At 40.0% G+C, this 24,976-nt stretch overlaps 1 protein-coding gene across 1 annotated transcript in view; it reads right to left on the bottom strand.

Moving 5' to 3' along the window:
• Positions 1–24,976, bottom strand: part of LOC126109551 (histone-lysine N-methyltransferase 2C-like) — a 417,507-nt gene that overhangs the window by 298,838 nt on the left and 93,693 nt on the right. The window contains exons 20-27 of the mRNA XM_049914567.1: positions 24,636–24,758; positions 21,657–21,770; positions 17,552–17,711; positions 14,520–14,651; positions 13,590–13,706; positions 13,346–13,454; positions 8,037–8,242; positions 1,994–2,118 (exon numbers count right to left, since the gene is read on the bottom strand). Of these exons, the coding sequence (XP_049770524.1) occupies positions 1,994–2,118; positions 8,037–8,242; positions 13,346–13,454; positions 13,590–13,706; positions 14,520–14,651; positions 17,552–17,711; positions 21,657–21,770; positions 24,636–24,758 (1,086 nt within the window). The remainder of the gene's footprint in view (positions 1–1,993; positions 2,119–8,036; positions 8,243–13,345; positions 13,455–13,589; positions 13,707–14,519; positions 14,652–17,551; positions 17,712–21,656; positions 21,771–24,635; positions 24,759–24,976) is intronic.

The raw sequence follows: 24,976 nt of genomic DNA, 5'->3' as shown, positions 1-24,976 counted from the left end.
AATCCTTCCACTAACAGGAAAGAAGCAACGTCTAAAAATTTAACCTACTAAGTAGGACAGTCACTTTAGACTAAACTGTGCACTAAAGTTCAAATAAAGTAATTTTGCGATCAACAAAATGTAGTGGCCGGGAAGAGTGTCACCAGTGCGCAACCGGCCACGTTCGACGAGACTCCACAGGGGCCGAGAAAGCAAAACAGCTGACACGCAACTGCAACTGGTCCTACCACCCCACCCAAAATGCCACTAGTCAGTTAATTTTAATCCGAGCACAAAATTTTTAAAGTATTTTCTGCAGTAACATATACTGTAAAAAAATTGAGCAAGTGGTGACAGTGACATACTTACTGGGTAACACGACCTCTTTCCTCCCGAATGAACAACTTTTGAGGGATCTATAAACTCCAATATGTCGCCGACTCGCCGGCTGCCGCTTATCGCACATAGGCGAGCGGGACTAAGAGAGCAAAGAAATGGCACACGAGAGAAATATCGGCAAAAAATAAGGAATTGCAGATGTCGAATAATGTTACGTTGATGACATATGGTGAAAATTTGTGGCAGCAGTACAGAATTCAATAGTTAGAGCAACCGTACTACAGCAGAGAAAAGGTCGGCACGAGGTAGAGTTTCCGAGGGCCACCGCCAAAGACAATGTACCGATGGGGTAACTCCCGAGATTCGTCAGTAACTATCTAATGCCGTGGATGGGAATTACCCGGCAAAGTCTTATTCCGCCTCCCAATCTCCGTACACAGTTACAACTGTATTATTTCAGCAAGTTACAGATTGACAGTTTGAATACTGCAGTTAATTTCTTGTGGAGCTTCACTGTGTTCTTAGAAGTACAGGAAACTGGACAGTGGCTACGCACTAGACTTCGGCATCTCTTTCCGTGTAAAATTTCAGTCTATCACTATTCCTCCCGAGGCCCGAAACTGCACCACACACATCCGACCTGCGTACCTGCCATCAGCTCTGTCCCTGCCACAGAGGATGCCCACGTTACAGTCCCATCACCACCATAGTAGTCTTGCTCTTCCATTCCTCCTATCAGTTACTCTCATTTTTCCTCCCGCACCTGACAGGTCCGTTTTTCTGGTCAAATGTATGAGGATTGTGAAAATGAGATTCCTATCAATTGCACAATGTATTTTTGGCTGAATATCCGTAGCCAAACTAAGTGTGGAAAATGGACAAATAGGGTATCCAATATATCAGGGTGAGATCTGGTTTTGCCAAAAAATAATTAACTGCTTGAAAGTAATCAGTGTAATTACGATGAAATTTATTAGTTATTTGTGAGAAAATTAAGTATTTCACACAGAGCCATTGCTAGCTATGCAAACAAAGTGCCAAAAAATATCACCTCACAGCAAAAATTGAAACTTCTTTGCTGTCTATCTACAAAGTCTTAACAGTGATAGAATACAGACTGATATTGAATATTATAATTTGTGCTTTCTGAGCAAAACTTGAAAGTAAAAATATTTCAAGGAAAAAAATATGGTCAAATGTTTTGCGAGATGATTTGTACAAAATTAAAAACGAGAATACATTAGAAAAACATTTAATGCAGCTTCGAATAATGCTCAAAATCTCATTAAGAAAATGAGGTGACGACAGAGAATGCAAAGTTCAATGTTTAAGTTAGAAACTTAGAATTTTAAAGAGTACTAGGGGTATGCCTGATGAATTTTCACTCAGTTGTCACGTTATGTCACTAAAATCTGAAGTCACAAATGTGTTATAGAGAACTGAAATAACAGAGTGAAGAGATTATCTGCCTTCCTCAAATAAACTTGCCCGGACACTGCAAACAATATCACTGCATTGCAATAAATATACATACTGTGTCAAACTGAACCTGGAAACTTTAGACTGGTAAGGACTATAAAGAACCAGGAAAAAATTCAATCATACATTCTAAATTTGCACAACGGTAGACATATTACCGTCTGCAAAGCTGAGACAGACCCTAAAAGTTGCTCACCTGCTGCGTCTTCTTCATCCGCTGTGCAGTTCGGTTCTCCCGGGCCATTTGCAGATACGGCGCCTTACGCTCCGATGGTAATGACCTCCACTTCTTCAGGATCTGTTTCGCTCGATCGTTCCAAGCTGTCAAATTGTAGCAATCGATGCAGACGATTAGTTTCGGGCAGTCTAGGAGCTCGATTTTAAGCTAACAGCGAATGTTTCGGTGGTGCGAGGAGGAGATGACAAATCAAATTTAAATTTCTTATTTAGCAAATGTCAAAACGAAATAACCTGAGAAGTGGCGACAGAATACAAAATAAATTATACCCGATATCAAACTTTGGTAGTTGAAGGTTACTTTCCCGAGAAGTGACGATAGAATACAGTGTAAATTGTACCCAATATCAAACTTTGATAGTTTGAGATTACTTTCCACTGACAAAAGAGTTACGAGATCAGGAACGTGAAGCAAACTGGAAGCAGTTGTCCAATGAAGTGAAGGCCAGGTCCAGGCATTTCTCCATCCCACCAGAGAAGCGTAGCAATACAGCTAACGACAAACTCTTAAGGTTTCCATCCAGTTCACAGTGTCGAAAAACTGTAACACTTCGATACGTGTGACATTTTGTATTAGAATCGATAGTAAGAGGATTCGTGACAATCTTCTCAGTGGGCACGGCGGCTGCCAACTTAGTTCGGTGTGGCAGTGGCAGACACTCTGGCCAGGTCTGCGGAAGGAAACGATTGCGGCTATCGTACCGACAGTACCCGGTGGCCATCCTCAAGTCCACAATTTCTCGCTACTCACCATTGACGAGGTACGCACTTGTCGCGTAATCAGTTTTTAGACAGTGCTACCCTACTGCAAACCTGAGAGCTGAGAATGTAGCCGTGATATGAGTTCTGGTGGAAACTGTATTAGTTATGTGAAAGGGAGGAGTGCTGGCGGAAGCTAAGCACAATTTCTTACCAACAATGTTCTAAGCTGAGTATGTATAGTTCGTAAGAGATTTGTAAGTGTTATGTATTGTTAAGTTACCAGCAAATACTTACTATATTTACATTTCAGCAGTTTCTGACTCTGGACAGTGGCTGCACTCACGTTCTACACTCTTCTTGCAAGTCTCAACTGTCACCTACTTCAGTGCCACAAACCCCTCCCCTCTACTTTCCGCTTCTGCTCCTTTGCTGTCATTTCTAATCGTATAATTTCTGTGTAGTTTACTGTGTCATATTAATTCACTCAGGTGTGAACAATTTATGCAAGCACAAAGAAACAACTGTACTAAGTAACATTTCCTTACCTTTTCAGAACACAAAAATTGCTACTCTTATCAAAAAATGATACATGTAATAATTTCAAATACAGTGGAACTTGGCTATAACATAATTCAAACGACCTTCAAAAATTGTGCTGTTATCAACAAGCGTCGTAACAGATTTGTGGCAAATAGAAGAGAAAAAATTTATTGAACCTCGTTTTATTTTACATACAGTATTCACTCTTAAGCGTACATGAATACAATCTTAAGCATACACAAATACAATATACCAGGTGTAGAAGTACGAAACTGGATAAACAATATTTCATTCAAAATAATCTCCATTGCTGTTTATACATTTCTCCTACCTCTCCGGCAGGCTACAAATGCCACGAAAAAAATAAAAGTTCTTTTGGAGTGAACCAGTCAGCGAGCCATTTTCGTACATTTTCATACACACTGAAGCACTGTTCAGTGAGAGCATGTCCCAGTGATGCAAACAGATGATAATCGGACAGAGCTAAGTCTGGAAAATAAGCCGAATGCCCTAGTATTCCCCAACTGAACGCCTCGATCGTTTCCCTCACTTTTTTGCCGTGTGTGATGGGGTGTTATCATGGAGCAACATCACTGTGTTGCCTTTTTCCACGTAATGCTCGATTTAAATCGAGTTTTAGCAGCTCGTAGATGACACCCTTCTGATTCCACCGAACATAGAGCACTGTCTCCTTTCCAAACTGATTTGGTCTCGCAGTGGATGTCAACGGTTTGCCTGGATTCACCCACGATTTACAGCACTTAGGATTCTCAAAATATATCCGTCTTTCATCACCCGTCACTATTCAATGGAGAAAATACTTTCTTCTGTATCTGGTGAGTAGCATTTCACAAGTGGTTTTTCTATTTGCTCGGTGTCTTTCATTCAGTTCATGCGGAACCCATTTTATCACTTTCTGCACCTTTCCCGTAGCTTTCAACCAAAGAGAAACGGCTTTCTACATCACATTCAATCGTTCCTGTCGAGTTTGGGTATTATCTTCATCCAATAAAGCCTGCAATTCATGGTTTTCCAACTTTTTCAGTAGTTTCCCGTGCTCGTCATTTCTCACGTCAAAATCACAACTTTTGAATTTTTTGAACCACTCGAAATGCTGTTTTCCCAAGAGCACGTTCACCGAGAGTTTCGACAAGCATTTGATGCGATTCTGCAGCAGTTTTCTTCAAATTATAACAGAAAACCAACACTGTCAACAAATTGTAGTTCGTAGGCACAAAACTCGACATGTTTACGGATTTGAAATAGATATCAATGTATGGAACTTGGGTTACTGTGTGTCGATATTCCTCGTCAGCTACTACAGGAAGCAGACGGCGCTGCAGATGCGGCCCTTCTTCTTCTTCTTCTTCTTCTTCTTCTTCAACTCCCTCACTCACTTCACGGTTGCCCTGATCCTTCACTTCATTTGCAATTTTATCTTCAGTTTGTGCTTCAATTGTAACAAGGTCATCATCTACCGTTGCACACATTTCACAGTTAAGCTGATTGAGACTAAGACAGTTGATTACTGGCAGCAATGCAATCCAGTAGCGGCAGATCATCAGTGTCATCGAATGCGTCTTCAGTTTCAGCAGCATTTATTTCTTCAGTTGTGATTCCCGCACGACGCAAACATTTCGTGATAGTTTGGGCAGTGAGCCACCTCTAAGCTTTGGTAATGCATCCGTCAGTATAACAGAATAATCCTGCCTCGCTTTTTCTCAATGCACTGTATCTCTTTCAGTAATACGAGCTTACGATAGTGGTATATCGCAGTCCTAATTAGTCCTCGGTATGTGGGCTGAAATAAGCTTGTCGTATTTGCAGGGGAAAAAAGCAAGCTTAATACTGTCCAGACCAGAAAACGCCAGACGTGCTGGAGAGTTGTCAACAAGAAGCAGTATCCTCCTTTCCGACTTCTAAGCTCCCGATCTCAACACCTTATTTCTGCGTCAAAGAGTTCGGAGGTCATCCGGGACTTTTTATTAGCATCATAATGCACTGGCAGACTTTTTACGTGCTTAAAACACATAGAATTTTTTGATTTATGTATCACAAGGAATTTTTCCTACTCAGTTCCATTTGAGGTAGCACAAAACAGAACTGTTATTTGTTCATTAGATAATTTGCCACTAACACATTTTTGGCTCTTGAATTTCACAGCTTTGTCAAGTGTCAATTTAAAGAAAATGACAAGTCTTGTCTGCATTGTAGGTGTCACAATCTGCATGTCCTTCAGAAATTGTAGGCCATACAGTAGTGAGCCTTTGTTGGATTGTTCCAGTATTCGAACTGATGGCTTCACCACTCACTTTGCCAAAAGTAATGCCACGAATTGCTCGAATCAATCAATCCAGCCACTGCTGCACACAAATTGCTCATCTTTTAATTCCTCTGCAAATTCTTCTGCTTTCACCATAAGGAGACATCCATTAATGGGTACACTGATGCATCTCTGTTGCTTAAACCACTAAAGCAGCACTTCATCTGTGTCGCTCCATTCAGCTTTTCAGAACCACATACTTTTAGATCCATTTTGTTTAAATGCAGTAACAATTGTATCCTTATTCTTCTGAATCATTTGGACTGGGGAATTTATAAGGCCAAATTCACGACACGTCAACCTTTTTAGCTCCATTTTCGATTTCACGAATCACTTTCATCACTTTTTTAACCGCTGTTAAAACTTTTCTTTTACTGGCCATGTTGTTCAAAAATGTACGTACTTTGTAGCCTGTTATGGAAACTAATATCACATGAACTGTTACAAGTTCTGTGATTGTCACCACTACTCTAGTACGAACACGCTAAGCTAACACTGAGGTGATGAGTCAATACTAAACCTATCGCTGAGAAGAGGGCAGAGGGGGGAACATGTCAGGTTGCCATATTACAACAACAGGTTTCCTTCTACAGTACATCAATTCTTCAAAAATCTTGTTGCTAAGTGAAGCTGAAATGGCGTTATATACAAGGTACACGCATATACATCTGTCGTTTTAAGCACAAATGACGACTACGTTCTTACGAGGAATTTTGACGTTATAGCCGAGCTGTCGTCATAACAGATATTGTTATAAACAAGTTCAACTGCACCTGTGCTTATTGGATCTCTACCAAATTCCCAGCAGTCTACTATAAATTAATGTTTGCTTTACAATCTGCAAAAGACACAATAAAAAAGTAACTGAATTTCCTAAGAATTGGATAGATAATCAACATTAATAATTCTATAACTTTTAGTACCAACATCCAACAACAATCCAAAACCGACAAGTGAGAAATTTTCATGGGCCCTAGTCACTGACTTTCAAAAATCAATACACAAACTAAGCAATTCCAAAACAGAAAACTATTTTTGACTCAGTTAATTTCATCATAAAGGGTACAACAATGGAAATCAAAATGCCACTTCTTTCACTATCGAACAAAATACTAGATGAAGTAATTTTCCCAGGATGTCTTAAGCTCACAGTTACATTACCTATGTGTAAAAAAAGGTGTGAAAAAAACCTCCCAAATAAAGATAGATCCATTTCAATAATAGCAATCACATCCAAAATAACTGAAATTTTATGCATAAACAGATATACAGGTATTTTGAAAGCAACAAAACTTTAAATGCACAACAGTTTGGATTCAGGTCTCATCTATCAACCATAAAAGCGATTGAAGATTTGGTGATGGTGTTTAAGAAGGATATGAAAAAAGGCTATCGATGTCTGGAACACTTACTGATTTAAGCAAAGCATTTGATTCAGCGTCACATGACAATCACCAAAAAATTGGAAGAAGGTAATTCACTCTATTTATTCAAATCTTATTTAAGCAAAAGGTTACAGCTTGTGCACGCAAATAAGCTGAGATCAGCAATACTCCCCAATAAAAAGAGGAATGCCATAAAGACCTTTCCTGTTTACTGTGTACTTAATTACTTTTCAAAGTATTATGCTTATGACATGACATTAATAACCACAGGTGAGAATTTCCAAAGTGTGCTAGCCAACAACAGAGTAATGATACAAATGACTAGTCACTGGTGTCATGCCGATCAGTTGTGCATAAAACCAAACAAAACAGAAGAAATACTTTTTAATCTAAAGGTAACCAAAAATGAAAGTAAAACAGTAAAACTACTGGACTGTTCATAGACCAAATTCTCTCCTGGGAAGATCAAGCATTATCTGTGCAGCAAACTCCCTCCCTCCTGCCTCCACCATATAAATTAAGGAATAATGTTAACAAACAGTTGTTAGTCCAGTCATGTTTCATTTTCTTCCATTCTCATCTGCAAGATGGGATATTGCTCTGGGGCAATTCCCCTGGACCTAAATGTATTTTCAGGTAGCGGAACAGTCACTTACTGACTGCCTTTCTCAAGAATTACTATAGTCCATAATAATCATAAATCACTGAGTATAAAATTTTTCAATAAGCAACCACATACAGCTCAAAGTATCACTAACTAAATATAAGAGTGTATTACAAACTTGGCTAAAATAGTGGAATCCTATTCAACTGTACAATCCCTGGAAATAATCATTATATGTTATTCCTGACTGATAACAAAAATCTTTTAGTTCTTAAATCAGCTATTCATTTTCTGCATATGTAAGTCAATATCATACAAAACTTGACACCACTGTGAACTCCGATGAAGCCAATGAAAAACACTGATGGGGGAATTTCTAACTAATAAACATACACAAAAGATGCCACAAAAACCTTATCGTACAAAGGAAGGTCTACCTCCGTCTCACCTGGGAACTCCTTCTTCAGCTCCGGATGGTGGAGGTTTGCGTACAGTACGGCAGATATTGTAGCCTGGTCACCAAGTGGCTCATCTGCCTCCATTTTTAATGCTGTGCGAGCATTGTACGAGGAAACGCCATCACCGTCACCGACTTCAGCAGGAGACATCCACGGGCTGGCCGGCTCCGAGAACGCAGGGCTGAACTGCGGACTACTACAAGTGTCGGGCAGACGAGAGACTACTTTGAGATTCTCGTACCGTTTACATCGTAATAGTCTGAAATCTTTTACTTAAGTAGTCAGTTAGAAAGAAAGATTATCTAGTACAGAAAGACACTCCAAGTTTTACAAAGCAGAACACAGATAAAGTCTGTAGCTTTCACATGTGGAGCACAAAAGAAATATTTTGTGAGAAATAATACAGTCTTAAAAATATCTGCAGCAACAATGTTTATTATTTTGTGTTTCCAATGAGTACAAAAATTGTGAAATAATTCAATTATTTAGAATGTGCACAGAAACAACTTGTGGTATTGCGAAACAGGGGAGACAGTGCCACAGATATGAGAATTGGGGTGGCGATCAATAAAACGAAGGAATTTTCTTTGTGGCAGGATCTTCTTGTGAAATTTCGGTCACCAACTTTCAGCTCAGAGTGAAAAATATTTTGTTGCCACCCACCAACACAGACAGAAATGATCATCGTAATAAAATACTAGAATTCAGAGCTCATTGTTCGAGAGTGGAACAGTACAGCAATAGCTCAAAAGGTGGTCTGATGAGCCCTCTGCCAGGCACTTAATTGTGAATTGCAGTGTGACCTTGTAGATGTATATGTAGACATAAACGGATACAAAATATAAAAATGCAGTAAATGAAGCAGGCAAAAAGGAATACAAACGTCTCAAAAATGAGATCGACAGGAACTCCAAAATGGCTAAGCAGGGATGGCTAGAGGACAAATGTAAGGATGTAGAGGCTTATCTCACTAGGGGTAAGATAGATACTGCCTACAGGAAAATTAGAGAGACCTTTGAAGATAAGAGAACCATTTGCATGAACATCAAGAGCTCAGATGGAAACCCAGTTCTAAGCAAAGAAGGGAAAGCAGAAAGGTGGAAGGAGTATATAGAAGGTCTATACAAGGGCGATGTACTTGAGGACAATATTATGGAAATGGAAGACAATGTAGATGAAGATGAAATGGGAGATACGAACCTGCGTGAATAGTATGACAGAGCACTGAAAGACCTGATTCGAAACAAGGCCCCAGGAGTAGACAAGATTCCATTAGAACTACTGACAGCCTTGGGAGAGCCAGTCCTGACAAAACTCTACCATCTGGTGAGCAAGATGTATGAGACAGGCGAAATACCCTCAGACTTCAAGAAGAATATAATAATTCCAATCCCAAAGAAAGCAGGTGTTGACAGATGTGAAAATTACCGAACTATCAGTTTAATAAGTCACAGCTGCAAAATACTAACATGAATTCTTTACAAACGAATGGAAAAACTGGCAGAAGCCGACCTTCGGGAAGATCAGTTTGGATTCCATAGAAATATTGGAACACGTGAGGCAATACTACGACTTATCTTAGAAGAAAGATTAAGGACAGGCAAATCTATGTTTCTAGCATTTGTAGACTTAGAGAAAGCTTTTGACAAAGTTGACTGGAACACTGTCTTTCAAATTCTAAGGGTGGCAGGGGGTAAAATACAGGGAGCGAAAGGCTATTTGCAATTTGTACAGAAACCAGATGGCAGTTATAAGAGTCGATGAGCATGAAAAGGAAGCAGTGGTTGGGAAGGGAGTGAGACAGGGTTGTAGCCTCTCCCCGATGTTATTCAATCTGTATATTGAGCAAGCAGTAAAGGAAACAAAAGAAAACTTCGGAGTAGGTATTAAAATCCATGGAGAAGAAATAAAAACTTTGAGGTTCGCCGATGACATTGTAATTCTGTCAGAGACAGCAAAGGAACTGGAAGAGCAACTGAATGGAATGGACAGTGTCTTGAAAGGAGGATATAAGATGAACATCGACAAAAGCAAAACGAGGATAATGGAATGTAGTCGAATTAAGTTGGGTGATGCTGAGGGAATTAGATTAGGAAATGAGACACTTAAAGTAGTAAAGGAGTTTTGCTATTTGGGGAACAAATAACTGATGATGGTCGAAGTAGAGAGGATACAAAATGTAGACTGGCAATGGCAAGGAAATTGTTTCTGAAGAAGAGAAATTTGTTAACATCGAGTATAGATTTAAGTGTCAGGAAGTCATTTCTGAAAGTATTTGTATGGAGTGTAGCCATGTATGGAAGTGAAACATGGACGATAAATAGTTTGGAGAAGAAGAGAATAGAAGCCTTCGAAATGTGGTGTTACAGAAGAATGCTGAAGATTAGATGGGTAGATCACGTAACTAACGAGGAGGTATTGAATAGAATTGGGGAGAAGAGGAGTTTGTGGCACAACCTGACAAGAAGAAGGGACCGGTTGTTAGGACATGTTCTGAGGCATCAAGGGATCACAACTTTAGCATTGGAGGGCAGCGTGGAGGGTAAAAATCGTAGAGGGAGACCAAGAGATGAATACACTAAGCAGATTGAGAAGGATGTAGGTTGCAGTAAGTACTGGGAGATGAAGAAGCTTGCACAGGATAGAGTAGCATGGAGAGCTGCATCAAACCAGTCTCAGGACTGAAGACAACAACAACAACAACAACAATCAGAGGCTGTCAGCATGAATTGTGTACATCAAAGTTTGCTTTCTGGCTGCCTGTTTTCATCAATGTGAATCTCATTTTCAGCCCATCTCTGAACATCTCTTGTTTCTGCCCTCCCTACTCTAAAAAACCTGCTGATCTGTCACTTGTAACCACTGGTATTTTACCACTTGTGACAGTTAACCCCCTCCCCCTTTCAGTTATTTTCTATTAGCCCAGACAGTTTTCCCTTCCCTTTCCTGTTGAGGTGAAGGCCATGGTTAGTATAGTCCCACCTGCTGATAGAGTCAACAGGAACCACACCAATATGAGACTCCATATCTGATCCAAGCAGCCGTTCCACCTCTAAATTAACTCTAACAGAAGAGTTTAAGTGAGGCCGGTCATGGCACGTCAGAATAGACACAAGCCCAACAGCAGTATGTCTCATTGCTGAAGCTATGTTTACCACATCACTCTCAATTGAAAAATTAGGGTTCCTACCTATGCTGTTGCCCGCCCCACCCGCTATTACCATGGTGCCTTCCTTTGTGAAGTCTTTACAAAGTGAACCTACAGCCTTTATCACCTAACCCAGGCTTGCACTAGGTTTAAAAAAGCTTGTGACCTGGTAACCTGACCCTCGTTCATCCTGCAACAGTCGGCCTACACCTCTACCACGTGAACCACCTAACAACAAAACTTTCTTATTCTTCTTCATAGCTTTTCTGACTTCTTTCAAACACTTTTTGAAAGTTTGTTGTGACCTGTCTACTCCTACATCTATATGTGGCTCATCAGTTTCCAACTGTGACAGCAGATTAAACCTGTTTTCCACATTCACATGTCTGAAACCGTCCTATTCCTATTTCTTCCATAAACTGTTGTCACTTCCCACCTCTTCTCCCCCCTTAATCTTTCTAGATCTTGTTTCGCTTCATCTAGTTCCGCCTGAAGGGCAGCAATCTTTTCCTCCTGTTCCACTATCTTCCTATCTCTACTGGAAATCCTACACAAGCAATGTGCGCCTTGTTTATTGCCCCAATTCCCATGCTGCTACAGTCACCCACATGAAATAAACTGCAACAACCCTCACACCACACTGCGTAACTAACAATCCTATGGAAAGTCATGCCAAACAAATTTTAGCTTTAGTCTGAGTTAAAAAAAGAATAGCTTCGTATAACCTGTAATGTTTACGTGACAAAACAAAAAAGTAAACAAAGAACTGAGCCTACACTATATAAAGTTTCCACTTATTTTGGTACTTTTCACTTCGACTACTTACTAGAGAATCAAATGGATAGCGTATAAGAATACACTAACACCACAAACTTTACTTTATTGTCATAACCACATAACTTACAGTACATCACAATGTAAACAAATCCTAGTCCAAAACGCGCACCTATGAAATGTTTTCTTTTTTCAGAAAATACACAAAAAATGTGAATCCTTCAATTTATAGCTTGCAATAGGTATTAATTTACTTAATTATGATGTAATATTGCCTAAATTAATTGTTATTACTCAATTAAACAATTATCTTTTACGAGATCTGTGAATGTGCACGACCCGCCAACCAAAAATCTTCACCCAATGCTAATGTCACACAAATGAACACATGGGTATATAACTACCTAAGCAACATTGGATAAACACCACGAAGAGGTGATCTGTTTCTAGATGTCTAGCTTAAAGTTAATTCTTCTGGAAACACTATACTGCATTATTCTGCTTACGAAGAAATGTGATTGGCATTTATGAATGTATTATTATTATTGTTATTATTATTTTAGACATAATTGCAGAACACTGTTATAATAGTGGTTTTCGCCACACATCAGCTACCTTCAAAATCCAACGTTACAGGCAGCAAGTGGCAAATAATCCTTCCAGAACTTAACACACTCACTTACTTCGCAACAACATGTATCGCGAACACAATGTTCTCTGTAAGCCAGTGGTGACGTACAAATTCTGAAGACAGACAACGTACGGCCAAAACTAGTAGCGACTGTAATCACATTATGCGAGGTCCATTCTCCCGCACAGTATTTTGGTGGCCCGTCTGTCCGAGCTGAGCAGAGACACGACTGACGATGATGTGTAGGGCACTGGCTTTGTAGTGAAACAAAACGAACACAGACAGTAAAGCACAATGGACTCTCACAAGGGGAGCACTGCCCAAAGGTTGAAGTCACGCACGTGGTACGTAAAATAAACTCAGTGCCTGTGCGATACGTACAAAGTTGTTACGTGGTATGCTCGATCTCTATTACAAGATAGCACTATTTGTAGAATTTTTTTTTCACAGATAGCAGCACGTGCTAAATATCTGCGTACTTTAAAAAATGTTTCTTAAATAGTTCGATACATTGAAACGAGGTGAGGCATAATGGCAGAGGAATGATAGTGTGGTTTTGCTTTTTATCTACAAAGATACTATAGGTATTACAGTTTGGTACTGAAATGGCAATTTTTAGTGTCATCTAAGGCTTTCTGAAACGGATGACTGCAGTGTCTCACACATTTCCAGTAATGCAGAATGCACTCGGTAAAAGAAAAAGACGTGATACGGATCACAATGAAGGACAGCACAAGTTTTCCTACTTGCTGTACTCGGAGTGGTAGGGCGACGGCGAAGACAGGCTCGAAGGTACGACAGGTGGCAGCGGTCCCCCCACCTGCGTCCTCTGCAGAGCTGCGCTGGGCTGCACTCCTGGAACAGAAGACACAAAAAAGTACAACTCCGTGTCTTTAAAATATTTCCAGTACGTTGTCCTGGGGCTGTGACAAATCCATTTCTGGGGCAAGAACCAGCTCAAGTCATCCTACCGATAACATTTTAACAGACCTGAAGTCTGCTGGGCGGCGGCAGCTCCCGTGGGAAACACCGACTCCTGGGACTCTTCGTCTGTCAGCACTCCTTTGATGATTTCCTCCACATCACGGCTGTCCATGTTTGGGAGACCTGCGACCGGAAGATGAAAAAACTGAAACTGTACAGTTTGACGAATCATTTAACGAATTTGGTGCACGAATTCTATCTAAAAAGCTCGATGAAAATGTGTGCACTTCTTGTAACACAGCATCACACAGAATTATTTCATCTAAAAAATTAGTGTGTCAGTAGTGAAGTTTTCTTTTTCTGTGCTGCAGCTGGAATTAGCACACACTGCAAAACAGTTTCATAGTGGAAATGGAAATAGAAGCAGTAACAGTGAGTGGCATTTCTCCTTCAGTATTATTCCAACTTGTACGTATTCTGTCCATCGTTCTGTCTCATGTACTTCATTTAACGTCACAAGGTTTTAACTTTAATTTCTAATTATTTTTTTATTTTATGTAGACAGTTTATATTTGAACCCTTACAAACCTCTCACAATTAAGAGAGACATATTTCACTTCGCAATTATAGCTCCCGTATACGAATATTACGGTTACGGCCGTGTCAGCGGATTTGAAACGACGAATATTTGGTCTAGGACAATTGTAAAATATATGTTGACTAACAAACCTGAGGTTAACCTATACCCAAAATTATTAAATACAAATGACATTTAAAAGCATCCCTCAAACCGCTCCGAGAACAAGTCGTTCGAGTAGAAATACAGCTACACTTTTGGTAATAATTAAGAGCACTGTCAGAAACAGCTGAGGTGTACTTGTCACAAACTGCTTATATTTATTACTGAAATACTGAACGTGCAATAATTGTATATCACAACTGAAATTGAGGGCATATTTTAAAGAAACACACAAACAAAATACCGAGGCAACGTACCAGTGTCTCGCACCATAGACTCGAGGTTAAAGTGTGGGCTCAAGATGTCCGTGAGCTCGTCCTTCTGACTGGTCCCCGAAACGTCTGCCCCACTGTCTGTTATAGGAAGCGAGTCATTCAACTCCGAGTCTTCTGCGAAAGAAATATTAAGTGACACTGATGCTCTCTCTAGAGTTACACGACACAGAAAACACGTTTTCCACTTCACATTACATAAACAGAAAAAAAGATTCGAACAAAGTTATCCGCTTCCAAACACGACAAACACACAATTAATACAAGCACACTATGTTGGAAAATCACTTGAGGGCCACACATTAAACATAAAATTGGTAACAGAAAAGACCCGGTTTTTCTGGCACAAAATGTTAGCACTATGCCAACGCTCTGAGTACACTAGAAAAATTAATTTATGCAACTGGCCTTAACTCCACACCAGTTACAGACACAGACTGGCTGGGGCACACAAAGTGAAAAGTCACGGCATCCAAACTGCTCGAGTTAAGCACACTTACAGTTTTTACTAAGACGTTTTAAATACTTCCCCGATTTTATACACGAATCTAGAAACCAGTTACACAGATGTAAGTAAAGAGATAGGATCTGACATCGATACCCATGAAATGTTACATTCTCCGGCTGCACAGGACAGCGTCACACTGTCTGCCACACTCAAACTCGAACTGCACCTCAGTCTATTAGAGGAAACCAGCTGAGTACCCAGCATTGCCTGGGTATGTATTTACTCCAATCTTCTCCTCCATCTCTCTGTCCATCTCTTCCTTCCCCCTCCAATTTTACACCTCCTCCATTCCCTCCTATAATTCCTCCTCCCCCTCCTCCTCTCCCCGTCCAAATCCCACGCCCCCTCCCACTGTTCATCTCCTCCCTTTTGCTTCCTAGTTCCACTTCCTCCTCCCCCTCTCTTACTCCCCAGCTCTGTCCATCTCTACCCCTTCACTTTCTCTGCCCACCTCCTACTCTCACCTCTTTCTGGCCCCCTCTCTCCACATATCTGTGGCTGTCTCCTCCTCCCCCTCTTCAATCTCCACATTATCACACTCACGACAACACAGCTAGTGGTTCTTACCCCTACAATATTTCTTTCCAAATTGTAACTAATCCGTGTACCAATCTGATCGAAATTGTTCCGGGGGTTAAGTATGAGCTCTTCGTCCGTGGCTTTGCTCACATATGCTCGTGTCAAATATATTTCACATATACTTATTATACTTCACACGTAATTGTGAGCAAGTTTCACCTGCACGTCAAGCGAATTTCGGACTGCAGTTTTGTTTTAGAGCAGCTCAGGCTTACGATGTCACATTTCCTGAACTGTGTGCCATGTAACGACATAGTTTTGCTGGTACATCTAATGTTATATGTGGCTACTGTCTCTGAAATGTGTTGTGAATAAAGTTAGTAGCAATGAAGCATAAATTTAAATGTCTTCTATGACACAGTAGTTTTTCACAGTTCTCAGTTGTTTATGACACCGTATCTCTCTAATTAAGTGTAATACAATGATGTAACTTTTCTAGTACATTCATAAAATTAGTAGTAAAGAAGTAATAAATTAAAACACGCCGCTTCACTTGGGAGTTTTACTGCACAAATAGCGAAAATTTAGTAAGCGATAAACTTTTTCCTTTCATCATTTTGTGGGAGTCATTGGCGAGAAAACGTTTCTTAAAGGTTTGAAATTACATATAAAGTTTGTTGTAAATCTCTAAGGGCTCCCATTTTCGGATTCTGAAAGACTGAAGTACGTGGGTTACATGGCATTCTTACACCCGTAGTGATTCCTGCCAGACAGCAGGTGATACGTGTACCAAATTTGGTTGAAATCGGTTAAGTGGTTTAGGAGGAGATGTGGAACATACAAACGTACGTGCATACACACAGCCGTACATATATACATTTTTATAACTTGTACACATTCTTTTACTGGCCAATCTACCCGCGAATAACTCGCGACCCATTTGAAATTTCCTCGACCGATACCTCTTTCCCCACCACACACCTCTCGGGACCAGCATTCCCTAGAGAGAGGACGGGGCAGATGACAGCTCAGCTCACGAGTTGTGGCACTGTCCTGTAGTGGCAGCTCCCGGCCCGACTCCCGAGGCTGCAATTCCTAATTCGGTTCGATTGAGGTCTCAGCGTGTTCTCAAATAATGTAAGCTTTTCCTTCTTAGGGCCAACAATCTACAGGTGTGTGACGGGCAGATGTGGATGAACTGAATCATTCAGTACGCTGAAACACCAGTGGAATGGGTGCCCAAGTTTATTACAAAGAATGTTATTTCGTACTGCGACCTAGAGCCACCGTACTACAAACGTGCACTCCCTGTGGTGCACAATGGTACAGTGTGTAAATATTTTAAAAACAATCATCTTTTTAGATCGTAGTGTCTGGAGCATAATTTTTAAACAATCTGAAGAATAATGTTAAGTAAGATTGAACTGTTGTATAAATTAGGATACAACTGAGGCATTTTATAATTACAAATGACAGGAATAAACCGATCGTCTTCCCATTGTCATAGCCCCGCCACCTGAGGGCATTCAATCTGATGGCTCACTTACACTGGCAAGAGTACAACTTGAAGATCGAGTGAGAGTCTCACTGAAAAACTGGCCCAACTTTCTGACGGCCAGACATAAGAGATCAGAGTACACGTTACCGAGACCACCTGAATGCAATCGGAGAACACGAACCTACTTTTTATGCCAGTTCAGTGGAACGGGATGGCAGATCCAGAGACACAGGCCTGTGAGGGGAAGAGAAACCAGAGAAGAGTTATCATCTCGTGACCACCTCAACTGCATTGTTTTTGTATGTTTGGGGTCTTTAAGTACAATCTGAAAATCCTCGAGTTAATCACAAAATGAAAGAACAAAATTTAATTGCAGCAACCCATCTAAGTAAAGTGACAATAGTCACTAGCCCATTTTCACAGGTGCCACGAGCCCCAACTGCAGCACAAAAATAATTTCTATTTCAGAGAAGTACCGCCACGTGAGCTTACCGCCAATTTCGTCGAGGTTATCCCCGGTTTTCGCGATGTCGTCATCGTCCTCGTTCATGATCGTGTCGACGAGGTCGGTGTCCAGTAGGTCACCCGGTAATGGCAACATGTTCAGCACCTCGGAGTCGCTCCCGTCGGCATCGTCACCGGCCACCTGCTCCTGAAACGGGGCAGAATTCGTGAGCGGCAGTCGTTAGGAACACTACGGTAACTGTACCTAAACTCAAAAAGAGGACAAATACTCTGCACTGCCGTACAGACTTCTAGAAATGTGATACTAAAAATGCCGGGACCCCGGCACGGGAGACGAGAGACGCTCGCTCGCGGTCTCCGATCTCTCCGTGCTAGTCTATCCTGTGCAAGTCTCTTCATCTCTGTGTAATTACTGCAGCCTACACCCATTTGGACGTGCCTACTGTAGAGCATTCATCTCCTCCTACATTTTTTACCTCCTGTGCTTCCGTGCCATAAATGTCTCCTCTTCCCATTTAGATTCAGAACCTCTTCACTGCTTAATTCGTTTAATCATCCAGTCTTCAACATTTTTCACTGACTTCTGTAGTTTCTGCAATTGGCATAGTTTCCTATCAGCCTAATGTCTTCTGAGATGAGGCATCAAATTCCCACAATTTATGCACATGGTGTGCCAATCCCAGACTAGTCCTTTAATGGCATAAAATTGTTGCAAGAAATAGTAGACTTGTGTGGTTTCTGTACACAACAATTCAATCTTTTCCAAACAGAACAACTGATCATCATTCAAATTACTCAATCTTTCTACTACATCCGAACCACAGGACCACATCCTCATGTCATTCTATTCTATTAGTATCATATTTGTTCTTTCTTCCACAGTTGTATTTGGCACACATACCAACTGTGATAATCTGTTAACTTCTTCACAATATGTCCATCTCCAAACTTTGTAATGTCCTTCCTCAGTTTCAGCTAACATTCTTCTTAATTATAGACCACTATTTTCCCAATAATTGTGTAATATATTCAATTCTTATACATTTGCTCCACGTTACACCATTTAGTTGTCATACAGTCATCTAGACTCCAGTTCATTTGGTGCTCTACATCCTTTTCACAAGATAGGTGCTTCTGCTTACACACCGAGATCTAAGATATTTGGATTCTTTGCAAGTCTTTACTATGTTCACATCAATATTCGAGTCGTATTCATCAGATAACATTATCAAATACGCTGCCTTTGCAATTAATTTTGAGGCCCCACATCTTCCAGCTTCCAAATCATGCAAATAATGTCTTTAGCATAAGCAGTTATCTCAAATTGCTTGTATGCAAAAAAACAATTTTATGGAGGTACGTGCCACCAATCTGTAACCCCACTTCACAGCATTATCTTGATCAGTTACTGAGACATATCTTACATTCACTCTTGAGAGAGAGAGAGAGAGAGAGAGAGAGAGAGAGAGAGAGAGAGAGAATGAGAATCCCTGCGGCAAATCTTTCACTGTTTCAAACTCCTCAAAGACAAAATTTCCCAGTTTTACCAAGAAGACAGTACTAATGTGAGTGCCCTTTAAAGAATTTACATAAAATTTAATGGTTACAGACTGGTCCAGAACTTCTGTCATTTTGTCCTCGGCACATTCTTACTTGCAATAAAGTGAGTTGTACCTCTATTCTGTTATTTGAAGTGCCTCTCACTAACTGTGAAAACAGAGTGTTTAAAAAAAAAAAACACCCCACATCCCAGATTTCCCACTTAAAAACACACTTTTTCCCGGAGGAAAATACATTATACCCTAAGTAAAAATACATTTTTTCCCTGTTAAGCGATGATATACTTTCCTCTGGAGCTGTGAAACTTATCACTCCTTTCAATGGTAAAGGTTTTATAGACTCAGGTAGAAGTTCTCGGCGATTTAGGAAACAAAACCAAGCAAAAAATAATTATTTTTGTAAAGTTGTTTGCTGCAAGGTAAGAAGTACACTGTAATTTTTGTATTACAAAAGCATAAATAAGAATTTCACCAAATACCGCACGGTAGCTTCCAAAGCACTGATTTCGAGATTGTGCGACATGATGCACTTTTGTCAGGCAGCGATAGCTCAGGACACGTGATCTCGCCAGCCAATAACGGCAGATATTCACAGCATAGGAAATGTGATGTAGTCAGCCAATATCAACATCGCTGTTAAATGGTGCAAATAGATAAACTGGAATAGTTAATGATTTAAATTGATATACACTACTGTATAGCTACAAGAAAAGCTTAACTTTCACACATAATATTGGCTGTCAAACATTTTTAGCTGCTTTTATTAACCCGAGAGTGTGGTCAGGTACGATTCTAAGGGCACAGCTCAAATTGTAGCAGCTGAATATTTCTGACAATCAGGATTTAAATTTCACTGCTGCGCACCAAACATTTTGTGAGTTATCTGGTTGAATACATGTTCCACGAGCACTTTGACTTTTCCATAAAAAGCCAATTATATGTTAAATTGCCCAAGAACTCACCTGCCCTCCCCCCCCCCTCCCCCTTAAGGATAATTATACTTCTTGCCATTGTTACTGCATAATTTGTGAGCTACGAAAGAATTAAAATAAATATGATAAACTAACCTTGAAGCTTGGTCTTATTTAGCATGTATTACCCTATAAGATATATCAAAAACAAATGTGCCTGTAAAATTTTATTGTTACCAATGGCTGGTCATCTGGGCACAAAATTTTTCTAAGTTGCTGATCCTCAAAGCGTTCAGTTTTGAATGAGGATCAAACACTCCGTGATTTAAGAAATTCATTGCACATTCTCGCACTTTCACAGTTCATCTTGCAGAAAAGGAAATTTACTTTGAAAGTGTGGTATCCACCACAGTTAAATCTCCGCACTGAACAACGGCACACTCCATTACACACAGCAAAGAAACTCACTGCCAGCTGTATTTCTCCATGCTTGGGCCGCTGTTAGCACCACAGGCCGACTTTTGGTAACCCAGAACACACAGCAACCCCAGCCGCCAACTCCATTACTTCTGCAGCCATATTTTTCACTGCCACCAATGTCTACAAGCTAGTTCTCATCATACTATGTTCTACTCCACAACTCAGAAGTATGCCACGGAGGACTGTTTTGTCTCTCGGACTGGTGTACCTGTTGCACGATGTTAACTTCGCTGCAATTTGGAATTAGAATCGGGCTGTCGTACAGGAACTTTGACTTTGACATTCACTAGGCATAGTATGTCAACGGACTAGTGATTTCCGCAGGGATTCCACATTCTACTTGCACTTCCTGGACATTGGTATAACCACAATCAATTTTTATTATTTTCATGAAGTGTTCACCTAGGACTGGTGACAGAACTATTTGTATCAGCGCTGTGTTAATAAACTGTAGAACTGTGATATATTTATTGTGTTATTCTTGGTTATAACAAAAAGTAATGCTTCTCTAACCACCACTCGCAATATTTTCCCGTGACCTGTTTGAAATTAAACAGGAGTGACTCTACACTCGTCGAAAGCAGTTTGTTGTTACAAAGTATTGCACAGTATTCGTCCTAAAGCCTTTGACACATTTTACCATCACTTGTATATGAACTGTAGTCTGTTGTTGTAAATGGGGCATTTTCTTTGCAACTAAAGTTCTATTTTGGTACTATTCTCTCATTTATGTTTTATTGCTGCAGTATTATTCTGCAGTAGTAGGCTAACATAAAATTCTTTGTTAGGTAAAGTATCAGTTCTGACCAACCAAAATTACAAAAATTTAACTGCTAACTAAAGCAATAAAAAATCTAAATTCCCAGACTTTCCCCTGATGAAAAAATGCCCACGTTTTATCTGGATTTTTCAGTTGTCCCGAGGCACGTACACCCTGAAAAAGCAATACGTATGACAAACACTACTTCATAGTACTTCTTATCACAGCTTTTTTATCAAATGTCTCTCCAATGACTGGTCAATTTAAAAATGAGCTTAACTTCTTTTGTCTTCATGTAGCATGTCAACAATTTCATTTATTACACACAGGTTCCTACATACAAAACAGATAAGTGATTACAAAAATCCTAGCCTACTTGCAGACCGATGCTTCAGACTAAACAGGCCGTACTCTGCCTTTACCTTGTCTGGCGACTTGCTGCCCGAGTTATCTCCTTCATTGTCCCCCTTCTTGTCTTGCTTCTCTGTTTCACTTTCTTCTTTTGGTTTCAGTTCCTCTATAGCTTTTATTTCATCCTGAAAAAGACACATTGTAATTAAGGCAAGAATTACACAGAGAACAAAACATTTTGCAATAATTATATGAAACATATTTGTAAACTAACAATAAATGATTTCACCGGTGCCCACAACAAGGGTAAGCCACTATTTGACGGATGACAAAACTTTCAGTTGTGACTGGATTAAATTACATACTTATCATTAATTTTCTGGTCGTAGTACATCTTCCAAAGAAACTGATAATTGCCATTGTGGTCAGAACTGAACAGATTTCATTTTGTTGTTGTATAATAATAGCCAAAATTGGCTAACTCACTTAATTTAAATTTCACTGAAATCAAACAGATAAACACTTCGTGGAAGTACAAGTTCCAACAAAAGGTCAGAAAATGTGTGTATTACATTCTGCAAACAGAATGCAGTCTCGGCACAAAATGAAAAACAACTGCAGCAAATAGTCATCAAGATGAGGATGACATTGTCACGGCACAGCAACAAATTAGGTAAGACAGATACAGAGAACCTTTGAAACAAATACAAGGATATCAGCACCAACAGCTCAGACAGTCGCCTTCTGAAAATGTGCACAAATTTACCAGTCAGAAGAAAGATGACAAACAGCATACGAAGTGAGAAAAAGGGTGACGGACGGTACACATTTCGCTCTCACTGAAGACAGGAAACTTCTCATTCAAAGTATAATCGAACAGATGAAAGAATGAATGAGTCAAGAGTTTTGTCTGTGGAGCATTAAGTTGTATAGAAGCAAAATATGGAAATAGTGTCAGCACAAAATTAATAGCTGTACTGTAACCGGAGAAAGTTGGGATCATTGTGGGACGAAAGTATCACCTGACTCTACAGACTGTGGAAGACTGAGGAACATTTTGATTACTAGGCAAGAAGATCAATCAGAGCTCAAAACAGGGCATTACGGACAGAGCACAAACTTGAGGAGGAAGGAAATTGACAGCATCCTTTTTGAAAGAAACACTCCAGCATTCATCTTGAACATGTAAGAGAAAGCATCGAGAACATAAATCCTTACAGCCTAATGTGAATTTGATCTTTGATGCTCCCAAACATGAACCCAGTGTTCGAACCACTGTGTGTGTGTGTGTGTGTGTGTGTGTGTGTGTGTGTGCGCGCGCGCGCAAGGTGAACACAGTTCAAGTTTTCCACCGTCATCTGCAACGAACTTAACTACTGACATTTTCCAAAGCCCTGGCTTTTTGAAGTGGTAAAAGCTTAGGGAGAATTGCAAATGGGGATCACTGATCAGCAAGCTGATGACAGCATGAAGGGCAAGTTTAAAGAAGAAAGGCTTGCTCAGTTTTTCAAGTATTTTTTTTTTTTTCTTCTCTATGTCCAGGTCAAAGACTTTGCACGAAGTTCATTCTCTGCATTTTGCGATATCTGCTGGTGTGAAGAAACATTTTCTTTGCAGAAATTTATATAATCTAAATACAGAAGCAACATGAGTGACACACATTTATAAGATATTTTGCTCATACAACATACCGACAGTGTGAGAAAATTATGGATTCTAAAGACAAATATCACACATACCTCTCACAAAGTGTACTAAACAATAATGAAGTGTATCTTACACTTTATCTGAATATCGTATTTGTGTAAAACAACAATAAATATCACTACAACTTTCTTCTTTAATCTCTGAGAAAATGTGTTATCCGGCCCCCACTGAGATACAAAACTCGATATGTGGCCCTCGTGTTCTGGCAATTTGGAGATTCCTGGTTTAGAGGACGCGGTACTCGCACACTTCCTCACTGTGTGCAAATGTTGCGTGATGGTGGGATCATCACATTTGCCATTTCTCGAGTACAATGATGTTGGTTATTGCTATTAAACGCTCTTCATTAAATCCCAAAGGTATTCCTGAATGTGGAATGTCACTGATGTGAAAACTATCCTCCTCAAAACGAGACAACCATATTCTTGCCTCGCTCCATCCCGTACACGGCTGAGTCCACTGCTGTCACCGCACTATTGAGCTCAAACAGAAGAATATGTCAGAAAAGTTTTGATTTCTCCACTTGGCACTCCATTTTCTAGCATCTACAGCTCCCTCACTATCTCCAAATGACAATATGTAAACTCAAATAGCAACAGTGAACTACAAACAAAAAATGACAATCGATAAATAAATCACTACCAACATGCAAAACAAAAATTCTACAAATTACACACCATCCCAAATAATTTTTGAAAAAGTTTGCATACAAAGGGTTAATACTCAAATCAAAAATGACTCGAGGTTTGTATCCCACAACACGCAACTTAAAAAATGTGGTGGCAACAGAAACTTATTTTTTTATACTGCATCTCATACAGCAAACTTAGGTGAGACTCTGCAGATTTTATTCAACTGTGTGGCAGTGGGTGGAAGACATAGGGGTATACTATTTTATACTTTTAAGTGTAAGTCAGTGCCTATCTCAAAGTAAAGTTATTATCATCTGCTTTTCAAGATGTAACATTCAAAATATAACTGACAGATTGATGATAAAAATGTACCATATTAAGCCAACTGCAGATTTTCAAAGGCTAATACTGCATCTTGGCAAAAATAAATGAAAATAAAAAGTGGTCTGCTGCTATATTTCTTCATATAATGTAACCAACTTCTATTTTCTACAGTTACGAAAAAGGCAATGGCCATTCAAAGAAGGAGGAGGAGGAGGAGGAGGGCATATTAGTTTTTAATATATAAGTTCATTAGAGAAAACAAAGGGGGAGGCAAAAGGAAGTATCCAGTGATTCACGTCGAACAAGGTTCCGAAAGCGACCCCCTCCTCTAGAGTGTGAATCCTGAGGCTCAGCAACAGCAGATAATGTTCAGCCTCGGTGAGTTACCTGCGATAGCTGTATAATCTTGTCCTCGCCAACATTTGGTGTCGCTGACTCTCCTTCAGAGTCGCTACTACCGATTTCTTTCTCCTTTGTTGTGTCCAAGAGCTCCCGTCCAAAAAATGCCTCCTGTGCAGAGAAGAAACAAGATGGTGAGTTTTATAGCCACTGCTGCCGCTGCTGCTGCTCCTTCTCTCTCTCTCTCTCTCTCTCTCACACACACACACACACACACACACACACACACACACACACACAGAGAGAGAGAGAGAGAGAGAGAGAGAGAGAGAGAGAGAGAGAGAATGGAGTGAAATTGGGAAAAAATGGAAAATAAACACAAGTATACA

The sequence above is a fragment of the Schistocerca cancellata genome, chromosome 12, assembly GCF_023864275.1.
Source record: "Schistocerca cancellata isolate TAMUIC-IGC-003103 chromosome 12, iqSchCanc2.1, whole genome shotgun sequence".
NCBI lineage: Eukaryota > Metazoa > Arthropoda > Insecta > Orthoptera > Acrididae > Schistocerca > Schistocerca cancellata.
The sequence above is the reverse complement of the archived record's forward strand: the minus strand, read 5'-3'. Positions and strand labels throughout refer to the sequence as shown.